A 12,805-nucleotide genomic window follows, 5' to 3' on the forward strand; every position below is an offset into this window, starting at 1 on the left:
GTGGGGGAGATTCCTCAATGAGGGCCGCGACGCCCTGCTGCAACTCCCGGACCACCAGATGACCTCCTATGACCATATGAAAGCTGCACTCCTCACCCGCTATGGCCTCACACCCGAGATGTACCGTCAGAGGTTCCGAGACTGCACCCGCATCCCAGGTACAACTTGGGTGGACTATGTCAATTACTTTAGCCGAGCCTTCGAGGGCTGGATCAAAGGAAGCAAGGTCACAACCTACGAACAACTGTTCAATCTTATGGTATGGGAGCATCTGTCGAACAATTGCTTCATTGAACTTCGTCAGCACCTCCTCGACAGCAAGTTAACGGATCCCCGGCAGCTCGCAGCCGAAGCAGACCGGTGGGAGATCACCAGAGTGAGTCGAAATGGGTCCTCCGAACAGAACCGGAACAACAATGGTCAGCACCGTCCCCGAGGAGGTGGAGGCCAAGGACGCGGAAGAAGCAACGCTCCGGTCACCCTCACTACCAGCCCCACCCCCCCGGCCAACCGGGGCAGCACCCCAGCGCGACCGGGACATCGAGCCAATGTTACCTGCCATCGATGCCAACGAGTCGGACACTATGCAAACGACCCAAACTGCCCCCAGTACCAGAGCCCAAGACCCCGCCAAGTAGCCGCTGCTGCTCTGGGGGAGGAACAGATCTCAGAGGAACAAGAAGAATATGAACAGGAACACCAAGAATGGGAGCCAGCCGCCATGGCTCTCGCCTGCCTAGGGGGGAGAGACATGGTCCCGCGGGTCCCCCTACCCGCTAATACCCAGAAGTACAGCCAATGGGTGGGCATCAATGGACGCCGGGCTGAAGCCCTTCGTGACACTGGGGCCAGTGTAACAGCCGTCCGCTGTCACCTGGTGACCCCCGAACAATACTTACCAAACATTCTCTGCCCTGTACGTTCAGCCGATAACTCAGAAAGTCTGTGTCGGATGGCCTGCGTCCCCTTCGAATGGGGAGGGGTCTCCGGCATGTTGAAGGTGACGGTCCGAGATGATGCCCCCGTAGACTGCCTCCTGGGTAATGACCTGGAAAGCTCTCCATGGGCAGCAGTCGAACGAAAAGAGCACCTGGGGATGCTGGGCGTCCCGGACTGGGCGTGCGTCACCACCCGGTCCATGACCGCCCGTGCCAACACCCGCCCAGAGGAACTCGAATGGCCGGCGCCACCGCCTCCGGTCGCCCCCGCCGAAACCACCGACCGTGACGTCCCCCCCGAACCAGCTCAACCTCCAGACCTCGCTAACCTCGACCAGTGGCCTCAAGAGGGGGGGCCCACGCAAGAACAATTTCGCCAAGAACAAAAGACCTGTCCCTCCCTCGAGGGACTCCGCCAGCAAGCGCTAGCCCAAAGCGCAGGGGATACCTCCGGAACTCACTGGGTCTACTGGGACAATGATCTGCTGTACAGTGAGCAAAGAATCGCGGAGCTGGGGGCCAGCCGAGTCCTAGTGGTACCCCTCCGTTTTAGAGACTTTCTGCTAAACCTGGCCCACGATGTCCCCCTGGCAGGACACTTGGGTCAAGACAAAACCTATAGCCGCCTGGTGACCCACTTCTTCTGGCCCAAAATGAGGGACAATGTACACCAGCATTGCCGATCTTGCCCCACGTGCCAAGCCAGTGGGAAGAGCGGCCGCAAACTGAAAGCCCCCCTGCAACCTTTTCCCGTGGTCACCACCCCGTTCGAGAGGGTCGGAATCGATATCGTAGGGCCCCTGGACCCGCGCACAAAACAAGGCCATCGATTCATCCTGGTGCTAGTGGACCACGCCACCCGCTACCCGGAGGCTGTTCCCCTGCGGACTGTGACAGCCCCGGTAGTCGGCCGGGCTCTGATGGGGATCTTCTCCCGGGTGGGCTTCCCCCGGGAGGTCGTCAGTGACAGAGGCACGAACTTTATTTCGAAATATATGAAATCTCTCTGGCAACAGTGCGGGGTTACCTACCGGTTCACGACCCCCTATCACCCTCAAGGAAACGGCCTCGTTGAGCGGTTCAACCGCACGCTCAAAGGGATGATCGGGGGGTTGGAAGAGCCCCTCCGTCGCCAGTGGGATGTGCTGCTGCCGTGCCTCCTCTTCGCATATCGAGAGGTTCCCCAGAAGTCCCTGGGCTTCAGCCCATTTGAACTGCTATATGGACACCCCGTGCGCGGGCCGCTCAGCCTAGTTAAGGAAGGCTGGGAGATGCCCCCTCTAAAGAACCCACCAGATGTGTTCCGCTACCTCCTAACACTCCGCAACCAGACCCGGCGATTCCGAGGACTAGCAAAAGCCAACCTAGAGGCCAGTCAAGAGGACATGAAAAGGTGGTATGACCGGAATGCCTCCTCCATCGAATTTGAACCTGGGCAACAGGTATGGGTGATGTCCCCCACCGAACCCTGCGCCCTACAAGACAAGTGGACAGGGCCCTTCAAAGTGGTCGAGCGCAAGGGTCCGGCTACCTATCTCATCGACTTGGAATCTTCCCGGAACCCCCTCCGGGTCCTCCACGCTAACAGACTGAAACCGCACTTTGTACGGACAGAACTCAGCCTCCTGATGGCCACAGACAATGGGGCTGAAGAGGACTCCGAGCCCCTCCCGGACCTCCTACGAACGCGGGAGAAAGATGGTTCCGTAGAGGGGGTCCGACTCTCAGAGGCCCTCACCCGAGAGCAACGCCAGGAGTGCCAAGTTCTCCTGTCACAATTCGCCAGCCTGTTCTCCCTCACCCCAGGTGTCACTTCCTGGTGTACGCACGATGTGGACACGGGGGACAGCCCCCCTATCCGCCACCGGGCCTACCGCGTGCCAGATCGGGTACGGGCCTGCATCCAGGAGGAAGTAGCCAAAATGCTCACGCTCGGGGTCATCGAGCCCTCAGACAGCCCCTGGGCCAGCCCTGTAGTACTGGTCCCCAAAGCAGCTGCCCCCGGCACCACACCAGAACTCCGGTTCTGCGTCGACTACCGGGGCTTGAATGCGGTCACCAGGACAGACGCACATCCCATCCCCCGGGCAGATGAACTAATCGACCGCATGGGAGCTGCCCGCTACCTCAGTATCTTCGACCTGACGGCGGGCTACTGGCAAATCGGCCTCACACCCCGGGCACAAGAACGTTCTGCCTTCTCCACTCCCGATGGCCATTACCATTTCACAGTCATGCCCTTCGGCATGAAGAATGCCCCAGCAACATTCCAACGACTCGTCAATCAGGTCCTGGCGGGGCTCGAAGGATTCAGCGCCGCCTACCTAGACGACATCGCTGTATACAGCAACCAGTGGTCCGAGCACCTCCGCCACCTCCGAGCAGTGCTGCACGCCCTTCAGCAAGCTGGCCTCACGATCAAGGCCAGCAAATGTCAAATTGGGCAAGGGTCTGTAACCTACCTCGGGCACCAGGTGGGAAGCGGCCTGGTGGCCCCTCTGCAGCTAAAAATTGCCGCCCTCCAGTCCTGGCAGCCCCCCATTACCCAGACCGAGGTACGAGCCTTCCTGGGCCTCACGGGCTATTACCGAAGGTTCGTGAAAGACTATGGTACTATCGTGAGGCCCCTCACAGAGCTCACGTCAAAAAATCAGCCCCAGAAAGTCAACTGGACCCCAGAGTGTCAAGCTGCATTTGAACAATTGAAAGCCGCCATGTGCTCCGCCCCTGTGCTCCAGGCCCCCGACTACAGCCGGGAGTTCATCGTCCAGACGGATGCCTCCGACCATGGCATTGGGGCAGTCCTGTCTCAAGTGAACACCGAAGGCCGTGATCAGCCGGTGGCCTTCATCAGCCGGCGACTCCTACCACGGGAACAACGCTGGAGCACCATAGAGAGGGAGGCCTTCGCGGTGGTATGGGCCCTCAAGAAGCTCCGGCCCTACCTTTTTGGCACACCCTTTCGGGTACAGACCGACCACCGACCCCTGCAGTGGCTGATGCAGATGCGGGGGGAAAACCCGAAGTTACTACGCTGGTCCATCTCCCTACAAGGGATGGACTTCACAGTTGAACATCGGCCTGGGCCCGATCACGCCAACGCAGATGGCCTGTCCCGGTTCTTCCGCCTCGACGAGAAGAGTCCCCAAGAGAATGGGTAACTCTCCCCGCCTTCAGCTGGGGGGGACGCATGTTGGACAGGCCACATGAAGGGCCGCTCTCCCCCGGCCCAACCAGGCCCGAACCAGCCACGCAAGTACCACACACCACCATTACACGTCCACCGTCCCCGCAGGGACCCCTACACTCGAACCTGTTGACCGCGTAGGCCGACCCACTACCGGCCTGCGCGCCCATCCTGGGCGCCATCTTGGACACTCCACCACGAGGCCGCCTGGCCCCCGATCGACCTCAACCCTGGGCCTGGCCAGGCCTCAGACATTCCGGCACCAACATCCACCCAGGAGGTGAGCGGGCTACTTGGTCAGTCAATGGGAGCAAGAGGTGTCGATGGCTCTCCCCCGCCAAGTACCGCTCGCCCATCGCCTCCCCGGGCGCTGGCTCCACCCCCCTGCTGGGTGTCTGAACCCCCTCATCCCGGACCTCCCGACCTCCAAGTGCGAGGGTCCGGACATCAAAGCACACCAGCCCTATAACTGGGGCAGCTCCAGAGCCGGACGGGAGTTGTATCTTGGAGTCGAGAGACGCAAAGAAGAACTCATCCTTGACGGACTACTGGCGCTGCCGTAGCTCTGTCTTGTGCACCCTCGTCTTGCCTGCTGGCGCTGCCGCGGCTTTGGGAACCACCCTATCCTTCATCGTCGTCGGGATCTGCTGGCGTGGCCGCGGACCGTTTGTAACCACCACCTTCATCGGGACCTGCTGGCTCTGCCGCGGACCGTCGTCTTCCTTCATCCATCACGGGACCTGCTGGCTCCGCCGCGGCCCGTTCATCTACACCACCGAGCTCGAGGATTGAGAGCTATTTCCATCTCTTTGGTAACAAGACTGTCCCGCTACCCTTTTCCCAAACAGAGACCAGAATAGAGGGGACCCCTGAGTCCAGACCTCCTTGTACCATTCTACCGTACTTGAAGAATTGCCTATAAAGTATCGTTGAACTTTATCATTGTGTGGTGTCCGTCTGTGGGGGGGGAGTTACTTGTCTGTACGATTCACTGGAGACGGCTCTCCCCGGAGACCTCTCCCCTTATCCTCGGCCGACCCTCCCGGTCCGTCTAACACCCTTGATACCACATGAGTATGCCCATTCGTGTCACAGAAGTGGAGGAATAATGAAGTAATTCTAAATTGCATCATGTCATCAGAAAACTAATCTTAAGTTTAACAAGCAACAGAATCAGAAGGGCCTTTCCAAAGAGCAAAAATAAATGGCATAAGGCTAACTGCAGTTCTCAGATAAATAATATAGGCCTCGTATCAGATACAGAGAGAAATAGAGAGAGAGAAGGAAAAGGAAAGTGAGAGAAAAAAAACACACAACAGAACGTAACATCCTGGCTCATCATATAATAGCGCATCAAAAGGGAAGTGTTAACTCAAGATAATGTGTCACACGTGGCAAATGATATAACAAAAATGTATTTGTTCACTATCTATATAGCTGAGCAGTGCATTGAATTAAACATGAAATCAATATCATGCTCCAGTTTTTAACATAAGAACAGTGCCTAGAGACTCTATTGATACCGGTGTTTTTTCTAAATATGGTAAGATAATATACAGAAGGCAGCATAACGTAAAAACGAGTTCAGTTGCAAAGCTTATCCGGAGAAAATAGATTCAGATAATGTTCATTATGGTATAATGCTGTTTTATAATGCTAGGAGAGAAATTAAGACTTGCATTCTACAAAGCATTATAAAACAGCATTATACCACCCTCAAGCAAATGACCTTCTTTCTTTCTTTCCAGAGTTTTTATATAGCGCGAACCTGACCCAAAGGTATCAGAGCGCTTTACATGAGCACCAGTAGCGTTCCACAAGGACACATTCATTTTTGTTGGGCACGGAGAGATTAAGTGATTTGCCCAGAATCACAGGCTGTTGAGCCAATGCTGAGACTCGAACCCGGTTCCTCAGATTTGAGATCGACCGCCCAAGCGCGTTAGGCCACATTCTCTCCCCAGGTGGAGTGTATGAACTCTATATTAAATGGAAACGTGCTATTAGATTTCAGTAGTAGATTACCTTGCATTAATGCAACACCAGCTATGTTATGTTCTTTCTGAACAACAGGCCAAACATTAATTGGATTTATAATAGCAGGAATCTAGTTCTACAAAAAATTGAATTTATAGAATGTTTTGTGACAAAGATAAGCATGTAATGTTATGTTATGTTAAAAGTTTGTGTAAGCGCGACAGCTGCCAAAGCAAAGGGGCGTCCCGGCGCTAGTAGATCAAGTGCAGTACCAAAGAGGATGGCCGTGTCGGGATAGCAACCTTAAGGGGGAGGAAACAGCAGGGTTTTGACCGCTTTCCGAAAGGAAACCAAGTTTTCCATGCCACGGATGCCCAGCGGCATGGAATTCCACAGCTTGGCTCCTAAGACCCGGAATGAGCGCCCACCCATGCGACAAAGTTTGGTACGCGGTACAGTCACCAGGTGTTGACCTAGTGAGCGCAGAATCCGCTGGGGCGCATATGGGGTAAGAAGCGGACACAAGAGGTGACATGAAGACCATCTATGGTAAATCTCAATAACCACACTTGAGAAAGAATGCAGACTTTAGAAAGAAGGTTCAAATGGGTGACAATGAAGAAACCTTTAAGAATAATATGAAGGGTTGTGAATAGTAATTTGTATTCATAAAATGATTACCGTGGTGAAATTTAGCACATTTTGCTGAATATCGCATTTACACTAGCAATGAAATTGTGTAGTGATTAAATGAGCGACAAGCACCTTCTGTAAATGATTTTTTTTTGTGTGTGTCTGAAATATATGTCAGAAGTGTTATCACATCTACAAGTCCTATTAAGGGCTTTTGGTGCTTACTGTACTTCAGACAGAAACGATTTTTCAACCAATCAAAATCACCCACAGACAGAAATGACACATTAAACCTTAAAGGGTACTAAGGAAAGTAGAGCTCATAAATCAAATCTAGTGCATGCTATTTCGGGACTAGGAGGCAAGGATAAAGATATCATCAAGTTAGACCTGGTAAAGTTTCTTGAGCACTGCATAAAGGTGTATTTTCATTTATCAGGAATACTATTACAATGTATACCAAAGATGCATTCTAGCAGGGATGTTACAGACACCTTAGTCAGCAACATTACAATGTAGCCATTCTAAGAGAACATAAACGGAATTAATTAAAGATAGACTCAGATTATTATTCTTTTCACTCACACTCAAAAGCAATTATAGAGTCAGATGGTACTTAGGAGCTTACTCGTGGAATATAGCACTTTACTATGCGATGCATTACTTCGCATGCTATTACAACGCGGTCATTATAACGATCGCGTTATTAGTATGCAATGCATTCACATCACTAGTCTTTACAACGACTTCCACTAGGGGGTGCGATGAATTTATGAATAGTATTATTTACTATTCCTACTCCAGTTTGCGCAACAGTAGGGAAGGTGTTGTAATTAATTTCCAATACTTCAGCGCCTCCTAGTGGAATTCGTTGTAAAGACTTTCGATGTAAATGCCTCACGTAGTAACAACGCAGTCGTTGTAACAACCGCGTTGTAAAGGTATCATGGTGTAATGATCGCGTTGTAAAGGTTGTTTCCCTACTCAAGGCTTCTTGAACCACTTACATGTGACCCACAACAGTGAAACTCTACATGGTATTCTATGCATAACATGGGACCCTAAAACTGATTAATGCGTAAAAGAAACATGTTGCATACCTACAAAAACAGATTTGCAGCTTATATGTTCTACATCCATGTGTGAAATGTTCGACCTCCCCAACCGGATAAGAGGTGTCTTGCTTAAGGGATAGCTGTTCATAAAAATTGTGTGTATTAAAGAGCCCGAAAATGTCAGAGAGATTTTGCTATTCTGGGGAAGATTTAAGCCCTTGGGCGCGGGCGCGATTCTGCGCCTGTGCGGCACATTCCGATCGCGGGTGCGGTCATCAGCACACGAGCACTGTGTGCCATGACGCCTCCCGGCCGTCATCAGCATGGAAGGGGTTAAGAGGGACTCATAACTAAAATGAACACACCGCACACATTCTTTCTCTCTCGATCTCTCTCTTTTGCTTTTTTCAGCTCTCTCTGAAGGTAGTTTATTTAAAGAAGATTACGAGTTCCCCCACGTAAAAGGTAGGATTTCTCATCACATGTACGTCCATAGCAACTTTACTTGGCAAAAACCTGGTCCTGATAGCGTATTTTCATGAGAAAGTGTGAAGTCTCAGTCTGATATTTTAATTTTCATGCTATTAGACTTTATTGTCCATTTTACAAGTTTAGGGAGAATACATAACTTTCCTGACCATAAACCTATTGTAGACATAACACAAAAACCTTATTTAATATTGTACAGCAGTTCCCCAACTTTTAAAAATGTGTGAATGGTAAACATACATTTTCTGGAAGGAAGTTGAGAACTAATAAATTCTGTGATCCATTCAGACTTCATTCTAAATATGTAAACTGCACGTTCAGACAAACAGTAAAAATAATTTCGGGTTGTTGCATTTACTCTAAACGTATTTGGAGAGTATTTATTTAACTCTCATCTCGAATGACTGAAGAAAGACTACTGTGTAGAGTGGTTGTGCTACTCCAGTTTAGGTGATTATAGTCTTCCACTGAAGCGTCAGTGTTTGGAATGGCGGAGGAACATCGCCCCACAACCTGCTGTAGCAGATGATAAATAAAATGACAATACCACAGTTATTGTCATTTTATTTATGCTGTCTGTGGCTCACTATAACTATAGGGCGGGGCGGGGCCGGACATGTGAGGGAGGAGGAATAGAGTGCATGTGTACGTAGCCGGCAGTCCTAGGCCGGCAAAACACACATGCCCATTTATGTTTCTCCAACCCGGCTGTGTTACACAGCCGGCTTGGAGAAAAGGCACAGGCTCCATTGTACTGTCTGAGCAGCAAATAAGGCTGCTCAGACCAATCCTAGCGCTGTTCTCATGTGAGAGCAGCGTCTGGATTGGGTGTGGAGTCTGTTCTCTGAGGGCCCATCCCCTTGCGGCCCGATGGTAACGTGAGGTGCACCCAGGCAGTCGCCAGCGGGAACAGAGCAGCAGGTAAGTTTTATTTTTTTTCTTTTATATTATTTCAACCTTCTTCCGCCCCAAACCCTTGCCCTCCCCCCGCAGCCACCCTACTACTACCATGTTCGGAGGCCTGTTCAGCTTGTCAGGTATGACCATACCATTTCAAGGAAATATAATTTGACGATCGGCTGGATTTGGGTCTTGCGGAGCTACTCTCACCCATATCACAACTGATGTATCCTCTCAACGTGGCTAGTAACAGAGATGCACTGACTTGAAATTAGTTCTTCTGAGCAAGCTTCGGTGCTTGGCACCCAATCCATCTATTCTAATTTTTCTGTTTTGCACTGATGAAAATTGGTTGAACTGGGTCATTTGTGCTGAATGTGCTGATTTTACTGCTTCAGAAACCACAGCAGTAATGGAATACAGAGGGGATAGAATGTTTTTAAAGGACCATAGCGTAAACAAGCGAAGCGTGATCTGTGAGGATCAGCTTCCAAACCCCATTATTGGCAAAGAATACCTCTTTTAAAATCATTCTGTGGTGGCATAGAATGAGGGGAAATTAAATTATAAAGTAAAGAGGCGCACCCATAAAATAACACAGATTTCAGATATTGGAGGGAGACCAATTGAACCATCAAGAAGTATTCTACAGTTTCCAAGTAGCACAATTTGGTGAAAATCAGAACACTGAAGGAGTGTGAAGTTGCATGTAGGAAGGAGCACGATGACATGTAAGCAGAGGGCACTAAACATGGTACCTACGACAGACATTTTAAAAAAACTTACTACACTAAAGTAGTTTCCGGGCCTGCTAATAAGCGATGAGACACCACAAATTTGGACAGCAGACAGAGGCACGACAGTTGCGTAACATATCTCACACATGGGAACTAAAGTTAGCATTTTCTCTTCCATTCCTTCAGCTCAGAATGACTCATCTGGCTTCAGTGCTTTCAAAATGTAAAAACAACTTCGGGTTTCAAGCTGCAGCATTTTGTTAACTTAAACATGCATTCACAACTACATGCTGTTTACCTCAAAGGATAATATGCAATGCTATTGTTTTCCACACACTCTGTCCAACAAACGGTGCCACATTATACAGACCTCTGGACAAGAAACACTATTTCCTGGCCCCAGGGCCAGCACTGCTACTTTCACATACATTCTTTCTGTCCTTTCCCAATACTGCTCCCTCTGATCTTTCATGAATGAAATTGAAATCCTGAGGGATGGCGCTCACAGGTCATATGGTCATTGCCTGAATCTTTGTATTACCCAGATAGAACATTGATTCAGTACCCTCAATTGGAGGAAATTGCCAAACCAAATAATGTTCATTGGGGTCCAAAGTAGGTATTATTTGAGGAAGAAGTGATATTATACATTCAGGGCCCAGTTATGGGTGCAAAAGCCTCTTGTTCTGGTGAGAGGCATGGGATGAGATGGGATGGGGTTCTACGGTAAACTGCAATCTATAAATTGGAGAGGTGGGGCTTAAAATGAAATTAAAATGTAAATTATCATCCTCATTATTACTTATGTATACTATTGATAATATTTGCAACGCGTATAATTACGATAAAAGTATCTTGGTGCTGAGAAGAAAATCAGCGTTGTAAGCAACTGCTAGAGAAACTGACGGAAACTTGAAGAGACACATTTTGAGTTCTTCCTGAAGACTAAGAAGTTGGAAATAGACCTAATCTCCAGGGAGAAGGAATTCCAGGCAGATGCCATCTGGAATATTAAGGAATGGCCACCCTCTTGCATCTTCTCTATCTTGGGTACTGCATAGAGGAATGCTGAAGGGGAACACAAGGATAGGGTAGGTCAGAGCCATGAGAACACCTGAAAAGTGCAGAATGTACCTTTTGCATGAAGTATTTAAAGCAGATCTAGAGGCTCCTTTACAGGAAGGCAGTGTAATGACTGCAAGTGCCCCACAATTGGTGTCGAGTGGGCAAATGTCAGTAAAAGATGGTCTGTCGTATTTTGTACGAGTTGTAGATGAAGGGCAGTGTAGGAGGGAAGGCCCAGGTAGAGTGGATTGGTGTAATCAATACTTACTGTTTGCAGTATTGTTCATGTTAACTGATACAAAAGGCAGAATCATGCTAGACACTTTCAGATGGCAAAAACAGGACGCCGTGGCTTTGGCAACCTGTGTTTTAAAGGATAACTTGTCAAATACGACACTGAGATTTTTCACCAACCTGGTAAAGCAGAAGGCAACAGTAACCCAAGCATCAGGCCTACATAAATCAGTAGAAACAAAGTAAGGACCAAGACGGACTGTTATTTATCCAGGTCCAGCATAAATGTCCGTTAATCAAGCTAAACAATTGAAGTATGCAGTTCCTATCTTAAAAATGCAGGATTTACAGAGTTCTATGTGTGGACATCATAAATCCTATGAATCTATCAGAATTCACCTACACTGTCCTAGGGCCTTCACTCGCACCTCACCCACCGGCAAAAGGAAAAAAGATCTCCGCCAAGAAGGCCCCATCACGGGCGCCAATCGGGTATTGCACCGCCGACCCGATAAGGAGCAGACCCAATGATGAAGCAAGACTCCTAGCTGGCTGGGTGTGTGAGGGTCTTTTTCCGAATGGAGAGGTTCCTTCTCCACACTCTGATGGATTCATAGGATTTATGATGTCCACACGTAGAACTCTATAAATCCTGCATTTTTAAGATAGGAACTGCATACTTCAATTGTTTAGCTACATAAATCAGTGCCTCTGACACGCACTCGAAAATTATTGTAAGTAGTACGTACAAATGAGTAACACATGAACATAATGCACACATCTCAGGTAAAGCACCCTATTGTCTAGATCACAAAAAAGAAATCCACAATGGAGGTTTGGGACAAAATGAACAACACATACATTTAATGCAAGTGTAATTCTTTCTTGTATGCTTACTCTTCGGTTTAATGGTGTCATTGCCTCTGGCTAATTGTGGATCTGTTCAAGTAATTTGCTATATTGGATTGACCCTTTTACTAACCCAGGCTTTATTATGCAGTCTATCCAGGTACTGATGTTGACTTTCTCCTCCACCTTACATAGACTTGCATAGACAAGTAGTATTGTCAAGATTCTAAAAAGCAGGATCTTCTCTGAAAGGCTGGTTAGTATATTAATCACAAATATTATGGTTAGTGATCATCCACCTGTCTCCTGTAACTTACCGGACTGCCTGCGCCCGCGGCGATGGCTAATTCCGTTATCCAGGCTGAGGATAGATAAGCTCCTCCGACCCCTCTCTGGGCTGTACATATACTGGTGAGGCTCTGAAAACAACATGGCAGAGGTGTGGTGAGTTCAGAGGAGACAGGAGAGCGACTTACGCAGGGGTGTCTTCAGGAACGGTACAGTTATTTCTGCAAATGTCATCTGTCTATGATCAGAGTTCGCCGTACGTTGGGAGAAACAGTGGTCAATCATGTAACAAGGTGAGGGTGTACGGACACTCCCACACAGGTGTGACAATAATGACACCTTTGATAAAGGCACTCATTTGGAGACGGGGTTCATCTAATGGTAACCCAAACATGTACATTTCTGTAGGGGATTTAATTTGAGTTTGCCTTCGAAAGGAACAGCAGGGAGAAA

The 12,805-nt window shown here is 49.1% G+C and overlaps 1 protein-coding gene across 1 annotated transcript in view; it reads right to left on the minus strand.

The window, feature by feature from the left end:
- PLEKHG2 (pleckstrin homology and RhoGEF domain containing G2) overlaps window positions 1-12,805 on the minus strand; it is a 458,610-nt gene that overhangs the window by 72,023 nt on the left and 373,782 nt on the right. Inside the window, exon 14 of the mRNA XM_078661322.1 lies at window positions 12,382-12,483. Within this exon, the coding sequence (XP_078517448.1) occupies window positions 12,382-12,483 (102 nt within the window). The remainder of the gene's footprint in view (window positions 1-12,381; window positions 12,484-12,805) is intronic.

This window comes from Lissotriton helveticus, chromosome 9 (assembly GCF_964261635.1).
Source record: "Lissotriton helveticus chromosome 9, aLisHel1.1, whole genome shotgun sequence".
In the NCBI taxonomy this organism is placed as follows: domain Eukaryota; kingdom Metazoa; phylum Chordata; class Amphibia; order Caudata; family Salamandridae; genus Lissotriton; species Lissotriton helveticus.